The following is a 23,592-nucleotide window of genomic DNA, read 5'->3' as shown; positions in this document are numbered from 1 at the left end:
CCAATTTTTCATCGTTTGGTGCAAATAGTTTTATATCATCCATGTGCAGTGGATGTGTCACTTTTTTGTCTCTTTGGATGCTCTCTTATTTGATGTCAGGGTGTATTCATACCCTTGCTCATTAATGAGGTTGCTCAGTGTGTACAGAGCCAGGCAAAACAGGAGGGGTGAAAGGCTGTCACCCTTGAAGATTCCATGACATATCTTCACTCCTGGTATTTCACTGTTTCCTTCCAGTACTGTAACATCAATTTAGTATTCTAAAGCTCTATTTCTTTCTCAATCAGTTTGAATATTTTGGTTGTTGATCTTCTACAATTGCATCCATTTTATCATCTATGAATGCGGAACACTATGAAAAGCTTTTTCTAGTCTATCTATCCATCCATTGGGACCATACTCTGTACAGAGTGTCGGTGCTGCCGAAGCAGTCTCCTGGGCTATTGGGCACAATCCTGGATGGGTCGCCATTCCAACGCAAGATACTCGAATGGCTCAATCATCCCAGCAAGCTGGGACTCATTTGCCAACCTCAGAAGGATGACAGGCTGAGTCGACCCCACCTGGAATTAATTCAAACGGCCCAGCGGGATTTGAACTCAGGACTCGAGGATCCCAAGCTTGCCACCCTAACCATTAAGCCAACACCAGGCATAGTATATCCATGCTGTGGACAATTTGGTTCTTCTGCAGTTTTCGTGTGAGCGTGTGTGCGTGTGTGCATGTGTGAGTGCGTGTGTGAGTGCGTGTGCGTGTGCGTGTGTGTGTGTGTGTGTGTGTGTGTGTGTGTGTGTGTGTGTGTGTGTGTGTGTGTGTGTGTGTGGACTCCATGGGATGTTCTATGGGATTTAGGTCTGGTGATTGGGAGAGTGATGGAAGATGGGTAACTTCATCCTCATGCTCATCAAACCAAATGGTGACAACACACGCCTTATGGATTGGAGCATTGTCATCCTGAAAGACACCCCTCCCAGCAGAGAATAAATGCTGCATCATAGGATGTAGATGATCATTCAGCATAGTGTGCTGCACCAATCCCACCTTATAATGGAATGAGTTGAACCAGGCAATGCTCGGAAAATGCACCCCACACCATTAAGGAACCGCCAGAACCTTTCACTGTTGGAACCAGGCAATCGGTGTTGTAGAGCTCCATGGGCTGTCACCACAGATGCACATGTCCAATCGTCGAGTCAGACCATATCACATTCCACCACGGCTCGGCAGTCTATTGCCTGTGCTCCTTGCACCACTGGACTCACAAACAGGTGTTGCCAGGTATTATGAGAAGTTTGTGCATAGCAACCCAGCTATGGTATCCCACTGTGTGAAGTTTCCTTTTGACCGTTTTTGATGATACAGGATGCACATGACCCACGTTTAACTCTGCACATGGCTTCTCTGCCATTGCTCTCCTTTTTTGCCTCGCAGTCCAGACTAATGCCCATACATCACCCTCGGCGAGTATGTTCTTTGCTCACTGTTTCCCTTCAATGATGATGCCTTTTGTTCTTTTTCCCAGGCTGATATCAACTTTTGAGACAGTTCCTCGTGACACGTTAGCAATTTCGGCAGGATAAACTTATTATTATTTCTGAATATTTATTGACGCAAAACATTTCAGCTTTTCATTTTTAATTAATTTGTAAAAAATTTTAACAACACATGTTCACTTTGTCATATTGGGGTATTTCGTTTTCATCGGTGACCAAAAACATATATAATTTAATCCATTTAAAATTCAGGCTGCAACATCAAAATGTGACAAAAGTCGAGGGGTGTGAATAATTTCTGAAGGATATATATATATATATATATACACACACATACACACATACACCAGCAGGGCAGGGTGTGCTTACACATTGTGTAAACATAGCAACTGTGCTTCTCCATTGTCTCTGGTTGCGAACCTGCATTTCATTTTTCATTTATTTATATTTTCATTTATGTATGTTGCCTGACGATTCTGTGATGTTTTTCCGGAGTATTGAGTTTGATGTCCATCGGCATGCAAAATTTCATCTTTCAACATCACCAGGAAGGTACTGATCTTTAATATCAGTCAATGAGTCAGTGGTTAGAAAGAGCTTTATATATATATATATATATATATATATATATATATATATATATATATATATATATATATATATATATATATATATATATATATTGTTGTGGTTACCAAATTCGCAAACCACCATTCAGGTCCCTTAGGTGAGGTATCTCGGTAAGTACATGTGTAGTTAGGCCCAAACCCGTTGTCTAGTGGGAATACATGTCATTTATGCGTGCTGCGACTCTTCAGGATAGCCGTTTTTCTTTTGCTATCTTTATTTTGGACCAACCGCCATGATTACCACCACAACCACAACATCAACCACCAACCACAACGCCGCTTCACCACAACCGCCACGACCTTCACGTCACACCTCGCAACCGTCGCATCGCCACCGTTCTTGCGCCGCTGTGGGTACCGGTGTTGGACTCGTGCAGGGCGCGCGCCGAACGGCGTGTACAAAATCACGGATTTTGTTCTTCAAAAACGGATCAAAAACGACACACGCCCACTTTTTGCCGTCCAATCGGTGAGCGAGGGGCGAATTGGCCCCGCCTCCAGGGCGTTGGAGGGCGATCGATATATGCAAATTTATGGATCAAAAAGCATTCACGCCCACTTTTTCTCGGGCCAATGGGGAGCGAGGTGAAAGGTCGAAGGGAGGGGGTCAAAGATGAGAGGGCGAAGCCACGGGGCTGATATAAGGACCGTGTTCGTCAGTCAAGTGAGTAGGAGAGTCGAGAGGGAACAGAGAGTCAAGACTTCGCGGGCGGTGGAGTTGGCAAGAAGGAGCTGGTCGTCGTGTGCGTTGGAGTCGGAACGGAGGGGACGGAGCTGTGGAGAGGCGGCGAGGGCAGACGAGGGGGTGCTCGCGTCGTGCAGGGAGCTGCACCCCAGGGAGGCCGACAGCGCGACCTGGCCGAGGTGGAGACGCTCGTCGCGGGACAATAAAAATCCTCTATACCCCGAGCATCAGCAACCCCCTCCTGTTTCCCCCCGCGCTGAGATAGTGCGACCAAGGGGGCCCCTTTCCCACCCCCTACCAGACACTGTCCGCGAGGCCCGCGGAGTTGAGGCGCCATCGCCGCTCCGCGTCTCATCACCAGACGGGTAGGCCGACCCGGTCTCGGCCTCAGGCCCGCCTCATCCTTGAGGGTATTCTTTTCCTTGGTTTTGGGTATGTGTTGTCGGCGCCGTCTGTGAAGTAAAATTGTATAAGTGTTGCCGTGTGCTCGGTAGTCGGTATTAGCTCTGCATTGTGTCTTCGCTTTTACATTTGCTTTTTGTGTAAATTGAATTGTGTTTTTCTTTTCTGTGTGCTTTTGGTGGAATTGAATATGTGTGCTTTCCGTTCGTCGCGAATAAATGTGCTTTGTGTTGAACTGTTTCCCGCTTCGCTTCGTCATTTCCTCCATTGAATCCTCATCTTGCTTCACGTAAAGGGTTGGTAGTGGGCTGAATACGCCCGATAATTAATCGAACCGTCGAGGTCGACGATAACACCGCTCGGTTATCCCGATAGTACGGAACGGGTCGCTTAAGTGGCCCGTGTCCGAAGTCGACCTGCGGCGAGGTGCGATCGCCCGGTCTACCCTCCGCGTGGGTACTTAGGTAGGTCGAATTTGGCGAGCAACCCTATCCCACGCGGGGGCTGATTGGCTCGATCGCGGTGAGACCGAAAGGTCCACCCGTGACTGGTTCCCGGCGTTAGTCCGAGAGGGTCACGACTGGATTGTCCGTCCGGTGGGCGACGTGCCGCGATTCGAGTTACGTGGCCGTCAGCACGCCGGCGGGCGCGAATCCGCAACAATATATATATATATATATATATATATATATATATATATATATATATATATATATATATATATATATATATATATATATATATATATATACTAGATGACCTGTGAACCCGTTGGGTTCCAGTTGTGACAGCGGTTGATGAAAAAAATCATTTCAAGAAAAAAAAAAACCATATAGCTCCAGTGAAGTCTATCGCTGAGGTTGTTTGCATTGATCAAATTCTCCCAAAGAGTATTTGACTGAATCGGGAATTGATTTTTTAATAATTTTTTTGTTGCCAGATTTGAACGAAACTTGACACTGCACACCGCAGGAGAATGGTGAGTAAGGTGGCCCGAAAATTTTTGCGCTATCGTGTACCGTTTTGGCTGTATTTCGGGAACATACACACATACAAGATGAGAGTTTTAGTAATATATATATATATATATGCCTGGTGTTGGCGCAGTGGTTAGGGCAGCGGCGGCTTGGGATCCAAAAGGTCCTGAGTTCAAGCCCGTTGGGCCACTGAATTAATACACCAGGGGGTTGACTCAGCCCGTCATCCTTCCGAGGTCGGCGAAATGAGTACCAGTGTACTGGGCCGGTGTATACCCCGGTTAAAATAGGTGTACCATATCCCTGTGTTGTAAGAGGCGACCAGGGTTGTGTCAGGAAGGGCATCCGGCGTAAAACATGTGACAAATCACTATGCGGATCATACGGATGATCCATTGTGGCGACCCCGAAAGGGAGCAGCCAAAAGAAGAAGAATACAATATATACATACATATATATATATATATATATATATATATATATATATATATATATATATATATATATATATATATATATATATATATATATATATATATATATATATATATATATATATATATATATATATATATATATATATATATATATATATATATATATATATATATATATATATATATATATATATATATATATATATATATATATATATATATATACATATATATACATATATATACATATATATATATATATATATATATATACATATATATATATACATATATATATACATATATATACATACATATATATATACATATATATATATATATATATGTATGTATATATATATATATATGTATGTATATATATATATATGTATATATATGTATATATATATGTATATATATATATATATATATATATATATATATATATATATATATATATATATATATATATATATATATATATATATATATATATATATATATATATATATATATATATATATATGCCTAGCAACGGCTGAAAAACCTCTAAATGTGGGGGTATTTTAACGAAAAAACAATCTGCAGCATAAACCCTTGAAGCTGGAATCATGAATTTTCTTTTGCTTCATCCTCAGGTCATTCCCCATCGAATGGGCCCATCACGTCAGGTTCTATTGGGTAGTTGACTACCCATGTCAGCCCACCGGCTTGTCTGTTGGGTAGTCGATCCAGTAGAAAAAAAATTGAAATTTGTTCTACCCTTATTATCAGTTTTTCCTCGATATGTTTGTCTGTCTGTCTGTCTGTCCCTCTGTTCGGTCCAGTGCTCCGTTAATACAATGGCGATTTCGATGAAACTTGGTTAGTAGGTTCATACCATGACCTAGTTGTGTGCAAATGAGAACCGTTGCTATGGACAGCACCGTTGCCTAGCAACATGACTTTGAATTTTTTGAAAAATCATAAAAAATTATTTTTTCGAAAATCAAAAATCTGGCCACGAGCAACTCTGCGCAGTACATTCAGCCATATTGTCAAAAATTTCCAGCCGGATCCTATGAAAACTGTCGGAGAAGATAGACTTTGAATGAACCCTGGTCGAAAACAATAAAAAAACGAAGTTTGTTATATCTCAGACACTATGAGTCAGATATACATGAAACTGGTAAGGTAGGTTCATGGTATGTTCTAGTTATGTGTGAGAAAGAACTTTCGGCAATGGCCGAAAAACCTCGAAATGTTGGGGTATTTTAACGAAAAAACAATCTGCAGCATTAACCCTTGAAGCTGGAATCATGAATTTTCTTGTGCTTAATCATGTTCTTATTCTTATATAATTATATAATTATTATTCTTATATAATTCTTATATAATATAATTCTTATTCTTATATAATTATCTTATATAATTGTGCTTAATTATGTGCCTGTTCTTAATCTTGTGCTCAGTTCATTCCCCATTGAACGGGCCCATCGCGTCAGGTTCGATTGGGTAGTCGACTCCCCATGTCCGCCTACTGTCTTGTTTTTATACAAATGAATAATTGATGCGTCTTTGTATTCTTGAGGTATTGACTCTGGTTCCCACATATATTGAAATAGTCTGTTGGCTTTTCAACCAGGAGAGAACATCCTGCATAGTACATTTCTGCTGGAACGACATTCAGTCCTGGAGATCTACCATTAGATAGAAAATTGATTGGTTTCTGAGTTTCTGTGTAAGAAGGTGGAACTGATAGCATTACAATGACTTCAACTTGAGATAATCGAGTTATTACTTTATCATTTATTGATGATGGGTGATTTAAAACATTTTTCAAGTGTTCGGTCCATTTCTCAAGGATATTTCTTTTTCTGTAACTAATGTTGCTCCATCTGCACTTAAAAGGAGTGCAGCTCCAGACGATGTGAGCCCGTATATTGTTTTGAGTGCATCATAGAACCTCTTCATGTATTTTTGGTCCACATAGGATTGGATTTTATCAGCTTTCTCAATAAGCCACCTGTTTCCAATCTTCCTAATTTCTGATTGGACAACTCTTCGGTTTTCATTGAAGGCATGTTTCTTCAAAGTTGATGACTTCTCATTCAAGTAGTCTCATTTAAGTCATCTGTGTTTTTCATCAAATATTAACTGAATCACCTGATAATTTTGATCAAACCAATCTTGGTTCCTTTGATTGGCACGCCATAGAATTTCAGATGCGAGTGTATAAATGGTATTTTTAAGTTGTTGCCAATTCTCTTCAATAGACAGATAATTAAACTGAAAAAAATTACAACAAGATGTCCCTATTTTAGCGAGACTTTACTCAACATTATTTTGCTGTAATTTAGAAACATCAAGCCATCCTGGTACTTCTTTTTACTTTGAGACATCTCGAGGGAATGATACGAATGTTGAGCTTCGAAACAATAAGTTTATGGTCTGTCCAGCAATCTGCACAACACATAGCCTTGCTTCCTTGCATCCTTGATAATCTCTATTCCTGACAATGACATAGTCGATCAAGTGCCTGTGCTTTGAGCATGGATGTATCTATGATGAAAAACGATGTTGGTGATAAGTAGTTCATGTTCACTACAGGTTTTGAGAAGGAGTAAACAATAATGTTGACTAGCAAATACAACCCGTCACTTTGCTGATGGGGATATTAAGGGTGGCGGGAGAAAGAGGGAGAGATAGGAGGATAGAGAGGAAGGAAGTGAGGCAGGAGAGGGGAAAGGAGGGAGGGGAAGCAAGGAGGGGGTGAGGAAGGGGGTGTTAGGAAGGGGGGAGGAGTGAGGGGGGGAGAGGTGGGGAGAGTGACACCTTAGCAATAGTATAGATAATGACAATTCCGTGTTTCCCAATTACACCTTTCCAAGTCAGATGATCCTTTCCAACTCTTGCGTTAAAGTCACAAAGTATAATGAGTTTGTCGGATTTGGAAATGGTAGCAACGAGGGAATCCAAATCTTCAGAAAATGTATCTTTAACTTTATCGGTATTCGTCATTCTGGGAGCATATCGGTATTCGTCATTCTGGGGGCATATGCGCTGATTAAACATAATATTTGCTTTGTTTGTCAAAGCAAATCTCATTATCATGAGGCTGCAATTTATCCCTTTTGGAAAATTTAAAAGGGTATTGGCAAGATTTGACCTGATGGCAAAACCAACTCCAGTTTTCCTTCACTCTTCACCACCTCAACTGCCACAGAAAAAAGTGTATCCAGCTCCATCCTCTGTAATCTGCCCTTTGCCAGCAAAAGGAGTCTCACTTCGGGCTGCAATCTCAACATTATATTGTGATGGCTCTTGAACACCAAGAGCTGTTTTTCTTTCCAGCCTCAATGCTGATACATTATCCAGAAGTGACCGTATGTTCCATGTTCCTATGGTTAATGTTAGTATTTTTTTGTTTCATTTGTATATTTTGACCACACAAGAGGGATACCCACCAAGTGCGGAATGCTGGCCAGGTTAGGTGAAGAAGGCAATTTTTAGGGTACATTTTCTAAACTCTTCCTCATACCATGGAGGTGAGCAGTGCTATCCTAAAAAGGACTGCTCAGTCACTCTAGTGGCTGCTGAGTTTCACTGCTGCTTCAGTTCAGTGAAGAAACGACCATATAACCAGAGTTGCCTGTGTGGAGGGTCACAACTACAACTTTTTATCATATCTACACCTGTTGCTTCGTTGCTACCCCATAGCCAAAGGACATGTTGAAGATGAGCAAGAAAAGTGGAACACTTTTTAGGATACTCCAAATTGTACATGAAGAATAAATAATACAGGGAGAGGAGAGAGAGGAGAGGAGAGAGAGGAGAGAGAGGAGAGAGAGGAGAGAGAGGAGAGAGAGGAGAGAGAGGAGAGAGAGGAGAGAGAGGAGAGAGAGGAGAGAGAGAGAGAGAGAGAGAGAGAGAGAGAGAGGAGAGAGAGAGGAGAGAGAGAGGAGAGGGAGGAGAGAGGAGAGAGAGGAGAGAGAGAGAGGAGAGAGAGAGAGAGAGAGAGAGGAGAGGGAGGAGAGGGAGGAGAGAGAGGAGAGAGAGGAGAGAGAGGAGAGAGAGGAGAGAGAGGAGAGGGAGGAGAGAGGGGAGAGAGAGGAGAGAGGAGAGAGAGGAGAGAGGGGAGAGAGGAGAGAGGAGAGAGAGGAGAGAGAGGAGAGAGAGGAGAGAGAGGAGAGGGAGGAGAGAGAGGAGAGAGAGGAGAGAGAGGAGAGAGAGGAGAGAGAGGAGAGAGAGGGGAGAGAGGGAGAAGAGAGAGGAGAGAGAGGAGAGAGAGGCGAGAGAGGAGAGAGAGGAGAGAGAGGAGAGAGAGGAGAAGGAGGAGAGAGAGGAGAGGGAGGAGAGGGAGGAGAGGGAGAGGAGGGGGGAGAGGGGAGAGGGGAGAGACAATGCAGTGGAGAGGAATACAGATGAATAAAAGTATGGAAATAGAATAGACATCTTGACTTGTGTGTGAATTGGATGATAATGAGGAAGAATTGCACAGCATCAGCCTCACTCTTTTTTCTGGCTAGATCCACATCGAGTGGTAAGATATAATCAAAACAACCAGAGATCCACCCAGATGCATTGGATAACCATGACATCTTTGTATCTTTTCACGCTTTACGCACTCCACAGCACGATGCTTCACCGCCATCATGGCCGTTGAATAATTATTTGAATTGGATTTCTTCCACCCATTCCACCAGAAAAAGGCTTTACATCCCAGGATAGCTCAGTCCTTAGCATTTGTCCACCCAAGAATAAACTATAAGGCAGAAGGGATTTCAAATAAGAATCAAATCTAGCGAGTTATCATTTTCTACAAGGAAACTGTGGATGATGTTGACCTAATATATAAGATTATTCTGCCTTCTAGTAGCATTGACTCCAACCAAGGGTTGGAAGACCCTGCAAAGTAGCCCGTCTGCTCAAAGCCATTGACACTTCATGGGGGAGCAAAGTTATCCCACTTGGCAGATCATGAGAAGCATTTTAAAACTTTTTTTTTACAGGAGTAGGTGGCTGGCCCACTGCCCAACCCCAAAGCTGGAGAGCCAGGAACTAGATTTGGTCTGGCTTCTCCCATTTAACCGATCTTGCATGGGTGACCCTGCTCGGAGAATAAATATCTACTTCCAGCATAACAATTAGGTTCATTGAAACAATCAAGCCTCTCCACTATGGCAAGGTAATAGTTTACACGAACACTACCGGGCAGAATATGAGAGGGAAATGGTTATTGAGTGTTAACATTAAAAGTGGAACAAATTGCAATGATGAAAATCTGAACTACATGTTATAAATGTTAGGTAATTAATTTGTTTTTGTGGATTTTTAAATGGTTTAGATGTTAATGTAAGTCACACAATGGCAAAATGATGAGAAGAGTTACCTTGTGTACAGTTCCAAAAGCTCCAGAACCAAGCATCTTGCCCCAACGGAGTTCTGTTTCTTTCAGAATACGCAGCTGGGCCTGGTTTGGTGCTGTACCACTTGGTGTCAGTGGTTCGACAAGCTGTAAAACGCAACAGTGGAGGGGGGGGGGAGGAGGTGAATTGGGGCGAGGGGAGGGAATGCAAGGAAATGCAAAGGCTCATTAGAGCAATTCACATACACTTTTGTAAACAGCAAACTAAGTACAAACACAGGGCCAATACCCCTGGGCACTCACCTGGGAGCAGATGGATAAGAAAACCAGGGAACAACTAGTAGGCATGAATGACCCAGAAAATATATAATGCAGAAGAAAGTAAATACCTTTGGATTTTTTTTTCATGCCATGAACAAACCTTGGTACAGCACAGGTGATAAAGGCTGTGGTCGAGTTTTATTGAAATTTTGTGTGTGGTTTCAGAGAAAAAAGCAAATACATATTTTTGGGGGGAACAACCCCCTGTGTAGAATCCCTGAGACCCCAATTTTTACTCTCACAAACAAACTTTCGTACATCACGTGTGATGAAGGCAGTGATCAAGTTTCATCGGAATTGTGTGTGTTGTTTCTGAGAAGATGGCAAATATCTCTTAGGTGGGACAACCCCCCAGTAAACTCCCTCTGTAGAGCCCCTCAGACCCCGATTCCTTTTTTTTTTAATGCCGTGAACAAACTTTGATATGTGACAGGTGATTAAGGTTGTGGTCAAGTTTCATCAGAATTGCATGTGTAGTTTCTGAGAAGAAAGCAAATATCTATTTTGGGGGACAACTCCCGCCGACCCCCTTACGGGCTGATTTTTTTTAATGCCATGAACAAGCTTTGGTACATAAACGGTGTTGACCATTGTGGTAAGATTTCATCGAAATCCGATGTGTAGTTTCACAGAAGAAGTTGAAAGTATTGTGGACGGAGGGACGGATGACGTGCCATCCCCGAAGTTCCTGGAACGACGCTCCAGATGAACTAAAAATAGGACCGTGGGACCTCAAGCTCACCTGGATCAGGGACAACAGTCACTCAAAGCTCTCGCAGACCCCTCCAGACTATGATTTTTTTTTATGACATGAACAAACTTTGGGGTCAATTTTCACCAAAATCGTGTGTGTAATTTCGGAGAATAGAGCAAATACCAATTTTTTTGGGGGGGGGGTCCAAACCCCCCCCCCCGTAGACCCACTTAATGGGTGCAGATTTTGATACGTGCAAAACATCTTCGTTAGGCATCACATATAAAGCTTGTGGCCAAGCTTCATCAAAATTGTGTGTTTAGTTCAAGCGATAATGACTGTAATGTTTACGGACTCACTCACTCACCTCTGCTGCTCGATTGCATAAGCTCATCTGACTAAAGTGCAGATGAGCTAAAAACGTAAGAATGAAATGGTTAGAGTTATCAGAAGTAAAGAATCACAACTTACTGATGTTTTGGGCTTTAACTCTTCTCAGGGCAAAAGGCTCTGACAACGGGTAAAGCCTGACAAGGTCCTTTTGCTCCGTTGAAGGGTATAGCTCAAAACGTCAGAATCTTGTGATTATTTATAGTGGATAACTCAAACCATTTTGTTCTTATGTTAATGTTATATTGTGCGGCCAATGCAGACCACGAGTTTTCGACTGGAATTATCAACTATATTGAGAGTTGACAAAGCTGCCCACATTGGGAAAAAAGCATATGACTTGTGCAAATTCTCAAACATTGGTTTGCATTGAAAATTCTTTGAAGTTTTGACTTTGAAACTCGCCAAAGAAACCATAAGAATCACCAAGTATAAATCCTGTGATGTATATTTAATCGGCTATTTCTCCCTAATAGATATTACAACGTAGGATACATCATAATTTTATAATCACAGAAGGCTGAGCGTATGTTAGCATGAATGTCAAACAAGCTCAGAAAAGCATAATCTTTGTATTATTCCATAATTAGCAAATACCACTAATTGCTTCGCTGATGGGAATACTATTGGGGGGGGGGGGAGGAAGAGGAGTGAAAGAAAGAGAGAGAGAGAGTGGGGGAGAGAGAGGGGGTGATTGAGGGGGTGAAAGGGGGGGAGAGGAGGGATAGGGAGTGAGGAGGGGTGGGGGAAGGGAAAGCAGCACGCGGTGAGAGGAAGGGAAGGCAGATATGCGATGGAGCATTAATTATGATTCATAATGTCTCACAAAAATTATTCTGCAGAGAATAACTGAAGATGGAAACAAAATAATTCCTGAAATACATTTTCTGCCAGTCATACTATAAATACCGCCCGGAAACAAACACCATCGGACATGTCCGTAGACAAACACAGTCAGGACACATCCAGAGACAAACTCCCATCCAGACAGAACATCTCCCAGACACGTCCGGAGGCAAACATTGCCCAGGCACAAACAACGCCTGGACATGTCTGGAGACAGAGAACAACAAAGAGAGCGAGATGAGAGAGCGAGATGAGAGAGCGAGATGAGAGAGCGAGATGAGAGAGCGAGATGAGAGAGCGAGATGAGAGAGCGAGATGAGAGAGCGAGATGAGAGAGAGAGATGAGAGAGAGAGATGAGAGAGAGAGATGAGAGAGAGAGATGAGAGAGAGAGATGAGAGAGAGAGATGAGAGAGAGAGATGAGAGAGAGAGATGAGAGAGAGATGAGAGAGAGAGATGAGAGAGAGAGATGAGAGAGAGATGAGAGAGAGAGATGAGAGAGAGAGATGAGAGAGAGATGAGAGAGAGAGATGAGAGAGAGAGATGAGAGAGAGAGAGAGATGAGAGAGAGAGGTGAGAGAGAGAGATGAGAGAGAGAGATGAGAGAGAGAGATGAGAGAGAGAGATGAGAGAGAGAGATGAGAGAGAGAGAGAGAGAGAGAGAGAGAGAGAGAGAGAGAGAGAGAGAGAGAGAGAGAGAGAGAGAGAGAGAGAGAGAGAGAGAGAGAGAGAGAGAGAGAGAGAGAGAGAGAGAGAGAGAGAGAGAGAGAGAGAGAGAGAGAGAGAGAGACATATATATATATATATATATATATATATATATATATATATATATATATATATATATATATATATACATATATATATATATACATATATATATATATATATATATATATATATATATATATATACACACATACACACACACACAAAGACTTACCTTTGACTTTTATGACAAAAATATTTTAAAAAACATTTGATAAAGGAGAAACATTTTTCATAAGGACACAAACGTTATATATTTAACTAGAGGGGAGCACTCGGTAGGGTGCAAAACCTCCGCCGCCAATACTGCTGGGTCACTTCAGTGAACCTGATATCCTATTCATTGTAGGTCAAAACGGATCAGACTCTACTGAACCACGATTGAATAAACTAAACTAGATCGACATGCATGTAGAAATGCCAAAAAAATAAAATCGAAATTGTTTTGAAAAAGAAGGTGCAAAATTTCTTATTTTTTTTTCTCTAACAAAATTTTTGGGGGGGTTGGAAATCACTTAAAACATGTAGAAATGCAAAAAAAAAAAAAAAAAATTAATCAAAAAATTTTCAAATAAAATCGAAATTTTTTGGAAAAAAAGTTGCAAATTTTTTTTTTCCTCTAACAAATTTTTTTTTTGGGGGGGGTTGGAAATCACTTAAAACATGTAGAAATGCAAAAACAAAAATTCAAATATTTTTTCAAAATGGCCACCATAGCGGCCATATTGGAGTTTGGACCAAGTTCAAAATCTAATGGCATGATCCTTGGACATTATCTAATCCCCCCACCAAGTTTCGTCGAAATCCGTCCAGGAGTTTTTCTGTAATACTTTTCACAAACAAACAAACAAACAAACAGACAGGGGTGAAAACAGTAACCTCCGTCCATCTTCGATGGCGGAGGATAAAAATACAAGGTTACCTAATGTGTTAACAAAAGTGATCAGTCTGTCATCAAAAGACCATTTTGAATTGTGCAAAGTATATCATTTAAAGCCAACACACTTTAAAAAATGCACATTTTGTTTATGGATGTGTAGAAAGAAAATTCCATTTTAATACGGGCAAAAAAACAAGTCCGTTAAACAAAGCCAGGAGGTTTTCTGCACACCCTGAAAAAATAAAATTATATACTGTATATATATATATATATATATATATATATATATATGTATATATATATATATATATATATATATATATATATATATATATATATATATATATATACACATACACACTAGCGATACCCGTGCACATGCACGGGATAGCTCATCTTCACTCTTTCATTCCTCTTTTTTCCCGCCTTTGGAATAAACTTCCTCACTCTATTCTTTCCCATTCTTCCCTCCAGGCTTTCAAAACAGCTGTTCACCACCACCTCTTATCTTCCCCCATCCAAATCCTCGATCTTTTCTACCCCCGATAATCCACCCAAGCCCACTTCCTTCAATTCTCCTGCTTTCCTTCCTGAAAGTCCCTGTAATGTCCATCTTCTCTTCGCCATGTTCCCCGTCCCATCCCCATCCCTCTCCCTTCCACAGTTCACCTAATGTGTCTGTTCCCCACTGTTTTGTCCCTTCCACTCCCGCCCCTCTTGTCTCATGCCTCCTTGCTGTGAGTTGTGTGTTAGCTCTCATACGAGCCTCGACCAAGGTATACAAAAAAAAATAAAATAAAATAAAATAAAATAGCAGTACAACATAGCTGGTAGCAGACGACAGACCGTATACGGGGAATGACAAAAATACGCATTGTGCAAAATAAAAGTGGTACTATGGAATGCCAAGACTTCCAAAACATTGTCGGCATGTCCGCTAAGTGCCACAGCAATTTCATAGGGATCGTGTGACGGCGAGCCGAGTTTTTAGTGTGCAAGCTTGGTATTATTATATATATATATATATATATATATATATATATATATATATATATATATATATATATATATATATATATATATATGTTGGTCCATCCATCCATCCAGTGGGACCATTCTCTGTGCAGAGCATTGGTGCTGCCAAAGCAGTCTCCTTGGCTATTGGGCACAATCCTGGACAGGTTGCCACTCTGGCACAGTATACCAGCAAGCAGGTACTCATTTTGCCAACCTCAGAAGGATGACAGGCAGAGTCAACCCCACCTGGTATTAATTCAACAGCAGAGTGGTATTTGAACTCAGGATCCTTGGATTCCAAGCCCATCACCCGAACCATGAAGCCAACACCATGCATATACACACACACACACACACACACACACACACACACACACACACACACACACACACACACACACACACACACACACACGCACGCACGCACGCACGCACGCACGCACGCACGCACGCACACACACGTTCTTGGATTCAGTGAGATTCGACTGCAGTACATACTGCATTCAACATAAGAACTTTGAGTCGCTTACTACCTTATTTTTGGGGAATCTCAACAAACAAATTGAAATAACGTTGTTGCATTAATATGGACGTTTCAAGGAGATGTGCATAAACATTAATCTTTGTAAGCAGCTGTGTGTGACGGGTGGGAAAAATTTGACTCGGTCGTTTAGAAAACATGTTTTTACGGCAAATGGCTCAGAAATCGGGTGTAACTTACAAAGAGAAATCACATAACCTTTGTAAAGCACACCCGGTTCATATGAAATAACAAATTGCTTGAGAAGCAGTCACGAGGACAAAGGAAAACGTGATCGCTCATGTCCTGCTGAAGTTAAATGTTAAATCCTCCACCACCCATCATTATCACCTTAAGATCCACGATAAAACTTTGCCACCACATCACCCATAACCAAGCATGCAGGCATGCACACACATTCATGGGAAGTCCCTTCATAGAGATCCAAAGATACCCATGTGTACGTCCAGCTTGTAGCAACTGCTGACTGTACACCCTGATCGGGATCGCAACTGTACGAGTATCGACTGTAGGGCGCACGGAAAGTTGCTTCAGCACTCAAGCAAGCACTCCAATAAAATGATTGTGAAGGAACGGCTGGCTTGGCAAGTGAAAGCAAGCTGATTTGTTGATGGCACATAACCACAAAATACTAAAATTCGCCGATTTCTTAACATATTCAGATTTCGAGTTATTTATTCCATGTGATCCAATCCTCCAAACCCAAACTATATTTCTATTATATACTTGAATTTGACCGTGAGAGTCCATCGTGGAAAATCACATTATATAATACATGGAATCGTTCCAAGCTCCTAATTTGAAAACTATAGCACTTACAAAAGTGATGTATACAGCAATTTGAAGATATGCAGATGAGGCATTTGACGAAATTAGTGAGGAAAGTAGAAAAAAACAAACATTTTGAGCGCTTTATCATTAATATACCGTTGTGGCCTGTTCCATCTCAGGGCATTGTTGAGAAAGCCGAACAAAATGTCGAATTAAAACCCCAGAGAGGTAACCCAGTATGTGCCTTCAGACCCTATCGAGAGCGAGGTGTCCGAGGATGCGTCTGATTAAGGATATAATTAAATAAGGCCATTAATTATCTTCAAAAGGGGTGTTTAAATTAACCCAAACACACAATTTTCACTCATGAACTTCCTTTGAGATCCCTTGGTTTGCACACAACGTTTAAGGCTGCTCGATTTCATGGTTTTGAAGTTATAGAGGAGAAACACACACACACACACACACACACACACACACACACACACACACACACACACACACACACACACACACACACACATTTATTATTACATCAGATTATAACAAAATCTTTTCACTTCTTATGAACTCGATACCCTGGATTCACACTCAGATTCAAAATTTGGAATCTGCCGATGACAGGCACATAGGATATTGGCCATTGTTAAGATGGCCTGCAGTGTTCATGTGAGAAACTCTCGATTTCTGTTCCAATGATTAGGTAGTAGGTTGTAGACAGAAACCACTCAGGGTTGTACTACCGTTCTGACTTAGGAGCGTTAAAGTGGTGCCCAGAACCATCTTACACTCTCCATGTTAGGAATGCTGCTCTTACTTTCTGTCTCGCTCAGACTCTAGCTACCGGGCTGGCTTTAATATCTCTTTCTTGCAAACAAACATCACACACTTTTCTTACTCACTCATTTTCACTCCTCACTTTGCATTCTCTCTTATTTTTCTTTATTTTGGGCCTGGCCTCAATAAGGACTATTTAATCCATGACTGGAGCCTTCAACATAAAAAAAATTATCATTCGCATTCATTTATAAGAGTGAATTCCTGGGTTTCATTCTCAGGTGGAGTCACCACTTCTTTACATTTGCCCTTTGTTGGAACTTATTCCCATTTAATAAAAAAATGATAAAAAATAAATAAATAAATAAAACACACACACACCTGAATAAAATTCAAATTTTCTTTCAAATATAGATGAGGAACCTTCGGTGCACGGGCTGCATTTTCCATTCACCACTCGACCAATGCAATTTTGCACACCTCAAATGTACAGCACAGGAGTATCAACTTGAAAAAACACTTTCACCTGGTCACAGTTTGGGGAAGGTAATTATATCCTTGCATTCTTCCATTGGTGGACTGTATTGCTGTGGCCCATAGAAGACTTAGTGAAACTCAATGAAGGCAAATTCATGGGAAGAACAATGCCAGGATGTCCTACAGTGAAAATGGATGTCAACATGACTTCCCTTGGACTGTCATCAGAATGGTCAACAAACATCAACAAACCAATGATGTTAAAGACAGGCCTCAATCTGGACAACCTAGGGTCATTTCTAACAGAGAAGATGCAGCTCTGATCAGTCTTGTTAGATGTATTAATTTTGCCCCATGCACAGTGTTGTGGTGCGAATGGAATCTCCCTCGAGTGTTAGTCAAGAGAACTGTCCGGAACTCACTTTGTGATGCAGGTTACAAAGCCAACAGACTGATAAGATGCCTTCTCACTCTAGAACACAAATAGCCCACTCGGCATGGTGCCTACCCATCAAAGCTGAAATCTCACATCCTGAAGGACGATCCATTGACCTGATGAGTCAATTTATCCTGTACGTGACTGACGGTAGAGCTTGGCTTTGGTGGCAACATAACAATACATACAGTACAACCAAGAACACTGAAGAGTCCATCTCATTTGTTGACGGATCCATTATGGTACTGGGCTGCCTGGTACAATTGTAAACTTGACCTTGTCACTGTACAGGATAACATGACAGGTAAAAAGTACCGTCGAGACATTCTGAATTGTGTTCAAATTCAAAATTATGACAACTACCGACTTCTCACAACATCTGCATTAATGGATGACAATGCCAGACCCCACTGTTCTGATGCAGTTACCAACTTCTTTTGAAACTATGCCATCACATCATTCCCTGGCCAGCAAGGAGTCCTGATTTAAATCTAATAAAGCATGATTGGGACATTTTAGGTGTAGATTTAAGAATATTGACCCTCCTGTGCAGACTCTGACACAGTTAGAGGCTACTTTGCACCAGGAATTGTAACAACTTTCTTTGGATTCTTTCTTGTGACTTCTTCATGGGATGAGAACTAAATTTGCAGCATTCATTCACTTTGAGCTGCTTAGGCCTAAGTCACATTTGCCACGGCGGCCGTGGGGTCTACAAAATCTACAGCCATGAGCAATTATAGGGCAGCTGCAGTATTTCCATGGTCACACAAGGTAGCAGTCACATATGTTTTTATTTTTCAGGGAGCCGCACGGTGTATTTATAAATTGTGGAGACAGAAAACGTGGGGGTGCCGTACGGTCTTTGATTTGATGTCGCATGGTGACCTTAGGGCGTTCCTGCGGCGGCCATGGAATTTTCAAGGCAGACGCAAGGTGCCCGCAAGGCGACCACAAGGCGACCGCAAGGAGACCACAGGGGGAGCGCAGGGGGGCCCAAAGGCGAACGTGCGGCCAGACAGACGTAACGAGTGTTTTTTATCTTGCCAAAACGAAGTTTTGCAAGATATGTTAGTCAGCTTGTATGTTTTTTTTTGTTGTTGTTTGGCTGTAATCACGTATAAAAAATTCTGCAGAGCACAGTTATCATCAGAAATTTTTGTAACTTCGCATATCAGAGGCCTATAGAGGTCCTTTTCAGTGCACAAAATTTTGAAGGTCAAGGTCAAAGGTCAAGGTCACTTTGGTGCAAATCAGGGGAGTCGACGAGCCCCTTATTTTTTGAGTAATTTTGATCGGATCGTCTTCAAACTTCATGGGAATATAGTTCATGGTTTGGCGCTCAGCTGATTAATTTTTGGTGGCGATTGGCCTTGACCTTCATATTTTATTTTTTGGTCTATAATCACATATAAATCACTCTGCAGAGAACAGTTATCATTGGAAATTTTTGTAACTTCGCATATCAGAGGCCTATAGAGGTCCCTTTCAGCGCATAAAATTTTGAAGGTCAAGGTCAAAGGTCAAGGTCACTTTGTCGCATATCAGGGTCAGGTCAGGTCAGGTATGGGAGCATGTGCCAGAACAGCACGTCGCTGCGTCCACTTTTCGCCGGTACTCCAGGGGCCTCCGTCTGGCCATCCCCCAGGCAGATGCCAGGCCCATCCCCATCTCCTTGAGATGATGGTCAACCTGTTGCAACCATGAGGCACGTGGTCGACCCACTGGCCTCCTCCACTCATGAGACTCCCTCGCTGAGAGAATCTGGTGAGCAGGATCAGAGTCAGGAAAACGAGCCACATGTCCATACAGCCGCAACTGACGCTCACGGACTATGCAGGTAACAAATCTCATCCGAGTCTCTCTCAGCAACCGCTCGTTGGACACAAAATCCGACCAGCGATAGCCAAGGATTCTCCGAAGAGACCTGGTACCAAAGGAATTAAGTCTCCATCTCAGATCCTTGGTCAGAGTCCAAGTCTCGCACCCATAGAGCAAGACTGGAAGTACCAAGGACCTGAAGACTCAGACTTTCGTCCTCCCGCACAGGTACCGGCAGTGCCACACCCCATGATCCAGTGAAGCCATGACTCCCCAGGCCCGACACAGACGTCTATTGACCTCTGACTCGCAGCCAGCAGAGACATGAATATCACTGCCAAGGTAAGTGAATCTCTCCACGACCTCAACATCCTCACCACAAACAGACACAGACAGGACAGCAGCATCCAAGATGTCACCGAAAGCCTGGATCTTAGTTTTGACCCAAGAAACCCGTAATCCCAACGGCTCCGACTCCTCATTCAGCACCTCGAGGGCCACCAAGAGGATGTCTAAAGTCTCCGCAAAGATGACTGCATCATCTGCAAAGTCAAGGTCCGAGATCTTGACATTCCCAAATGACGCACCGCAACTTGATCTCTCCGACATCCTCCCTAGAATCCAGTCCATACAAGTGCTGAAAAGTGTGGGGGCAAGTACACATCCCTGACGAACTCCAGTAACAACTGGAAATAAGTCAGAGATGGTACCACCACACTTCACAACACTCTCAGTACCGGAGTAGAGTTCAGACATCAGATCGATCAGTTTTGGTGGCACCCCACGAAGACCAAGAATCCTCCAGAGGACATCCTGATTCACTGAATCGAACGCTTTACAGAGATCAACATAGGCTGCAAGCAGCCCCTGCCGAAACTCTCGTCTGCGTTCGGTGAGGACACGAAGTGCAAGGATATGGTCAATCGTTGACCTCTTTGGTGTAAAGCCTGACTGCTCTGGACACTGGTGCTCAAGCAGATGGTGGCGAACCCTATCGAGAATTATCCGAGCAAAGACCTTGCCCGGCACTGAGAGCAGCGTCACCCCTCGGTAGTTGTTGCAGTCTTGGCGATCACCCTTCCCTTTCCAGAGAGGGACAACAAGGCCCCTCTTCCAGTCAGTTGGGATGATGCCTGTGTTCCAGGCAGAGCACAAAACTGCATGCAATGACACGAGTGCAGCATTTCCACCAGCCTTGAGAAGTTCGGCATGGATGCCACAGATCCCTGGAGCTTTGCCCCGTTTCAACTGGTTCACCGCAGCCCATGTTTCCACAAGCGTAGGTGGACCACAGTTGATTCGAGGGTCAGCAACAGGGATTGTAACACCCTTGAGGTCCAACTCGACAGTTGGGGGATCAGCCTGGTACAACCGCTCAAAGTAACCGGCCCAGCGGGCTTTCACTTCAGACTCCTCTGTCAAGAGCCTACCACTCTCTGCTCGAACTGTAGTGCTCCGAGGGATGGGCTTGGATGAACGTAATGCGCGAATTCCCCTGTAAGCGGGACGAGAATCACCTGTCCACAGGTGATGCTCTACCCCTCACAGATTCCTCGCACATAGGCCTCCTTGTCCACCCTCAGTGCACGTACAGTTTTACGCCTCAGCTCCCTGAACAGCTCAGCTCTGCCATTCAGCCTGGCCCTGCGACTCTGGTCAATGGTATCCAGTGTCCCTTGATAGACAAAATTCTTCTTTGCCCTGCGGTGAGCTCCAAGGCATCCACCGGCAACATCAAGGACGGTGGTCTTGAAGGCGCTCCACAACTCTTCAGGACACCCCAAAGCACCCAGACCCCCCAAGTGTCCACTCAGCCTGTTCGCAAACTCCTCAGCTACTCTCTCATCCCTGAGCTTGGCAACATCCAGCCTCGGCTGGGATGGTACCATTCTCCAGGATTTAAGGTGCAGCTTTAGAGTTGCTACAACAAGCCTGTGGTCAGTATTGAGGGACTGAGCACTCCGGTAGACCCTGCAGTTCTGGATCATCCTCCAACGACCGTCAATGAGGACATGGTCAATCTCCTTTGCCACACCGCCAGCGTTGGAATACCAAGTCCAGCGATGAGCTTGTGGGCGCTGAAACCATGAACCAGCCACCCTAAGTCCATGACTTCTTGCAAAGTCAAGGAACTTAGTGCCATTCTGGTTCATAGTTCCTGACCCATGGGGACCAACACACACCTCATAACCATCCCTATCAGTTCCAGTCGATGCATTGAAATCCCCCAAGACTAGAAGTGTATCTCGTCTGGGGCACTGATCAACCACAGACTCGAGTGTGGCGTAGAATGCATCCTTCACGGTGAGATCACTCGCCTCAGTCGGAGCATAAACAGAGACCAGGGAAATGACACCTAAGGAGTGACGAATCCTTAATCTCATAATACGCTCGTTGACCGGTGTTACCTCAATTATCATTGGGGTCAGCTTATTGGACACAGCTACAGCAACTCCTTGGGTATGGTAACCATCAGAGCGACCAGACCACTAGTAGGTGTAACCACCCACCATTATCTCGCCGCAATCCGGTCTCCGAACCTCAGAGAGAGCTGCAATCCCGATGTCCAAACGCTTGAGCTCAGATGATAACAGAGACAGGTGATCATCCTCTCTTAGGTATAGGACATTCCAGGCACCCAACCGAAGGGACCGCCTCAGGTTAACCCAAGGAGACCGCCGTCTGGTGGACGACACCTCAGCACCACTCCGACACACTCTCCCGCAATCTGACCCAGGGATGTTACCCCGCGGTTTCCCTCCTATCATCAAAGATTGGGGGTCCCGAAGGCTTTGCCCCAATCCCGTCATTCAGTGAGCTGCTCTGCAAAGGGAGCAAAGCTGCTCTCACATCCACAGGTATGCGTTTTGGGCTTATTGGCCCTCGTCAGCATGGAACAGATACTCCTCCCCAGAGTTCCCTGGGGGAGGAGCTTCTGATCCATGCTGACGAGGGCCAACAAGACTGAAACAAGTGTCTGTGGGTGTTCAGACTGAAGTTAACATGCGACTTTAATAAGAAAATTGAGGGTGTAGGTTGTTGAGTTTCGAAGAAAACACCAATACTATAAAACAATGCAGGAAATCTAAAACATCAGTCATTAAGGTCATGTGGCATTATTAATGCACCATTTGAAGTCAAAATGACCCAATGTGGCTTTAGACTGGAAAAACAAACAAACAACAAACATGTATTGAAAAAGATTGAGTGACCAAAAGAATCTGTACCTCCTTCTCGATGTAGCGGCGCATTGCACGCTTGCGTACTATGTTGTGTCGCCTTGTGCACACAGCCACAAGCAGTAGGAACAGAACGATGGCAAAAAGAGCTCCAACGACCATGACAGCAAGTCCAGATGAGGTGTTCCTCAGGGATTTGTGGAGGATAATGGCATACATGTGAACTTTCAATAAGTTTCCACAAAGCCAATTTGACAATAACACAAGGTGAAATGCAGAGGAAAAGTCTTTCCTTATCCGATTTCATCCATTGAGTGAATCATTCGTTTAACAATATTCAAAACTCAATTTATAGTGACGGTTTTTTCAAACACAATTGGTTCATTCTCAGTCATTTATACCACCGATTAGAGAAATGCAATGTCTGTTGTACTACCATGGATATTACCATGTATACGATTTGCATTGATCTGTATAGTTTTACCCTCGGAATTGCTAGCTCATGATGCAGGGAACCTAAATCTCAAATGCCATAAAGCATAAGTGTGTCCATCGACCAACATCCTTGCATTTCAAGTTAAAGTGCAATGACATCTACTCATGCCTTTGTCCTGCTTGTGGTTTATGTTCAAGCTCCAACATGAGCATTTGATCATGAGCATTGGAGCACAAGGCAGTGCTCCCCCCTGTCAATTAAAAAATTG

General features: G+C 43.0%; 1 protein-coding gene across 1 annotated transcript in view; it reads right to left on the bottom strand.

Annotated features, from left to right (window-relative positions):
• The window catches only part of LOC147021817 (receptor tyrosine-protein kinase erbB-4-like), a 504,112-nt gene that overhangs the window by 124,591 nt on the left and 355,929 nt on the right, over positions 1-23,592 (bottom strand). The window contains exons 17-18 of the mRNA XM_085892208.1: positions 22,937-23,075; positions 9,995-10,117 (exon numbers count right to left, since the gene is read on the bottom strand). Of these exons, the coding sequence (XP_085748334.1) occupies positions 9,995-10,117; positions 22,937-23,075 (262 nt within the window). The remainder of the gene's footprint in view (positions 1-9,994; positions 10,118-22,936; positions 23,076-23,592) is intronic.

The sequence above is a fragment of the Eptatretus burgeri genome, chromosome 8 (genome assembly GCF_056783735.1).
Source record: "Eptatretus burgeri isolate ZD-2024b chromosome 8, Ebu_testis_v1, whole genome shotgun sequence".
Lineage (NCBI taxonomy): Eukaryota > Metazoa > Chordata > Myxini > Myxiniformes > Myxinidae > Eptatretus > Eptatretus burgeri.
The sequence above is the reverse complement of the archived record's forward strand: the minus strand, read 5'-3'. Positions and strand labels throughout refer to the sequence as shown.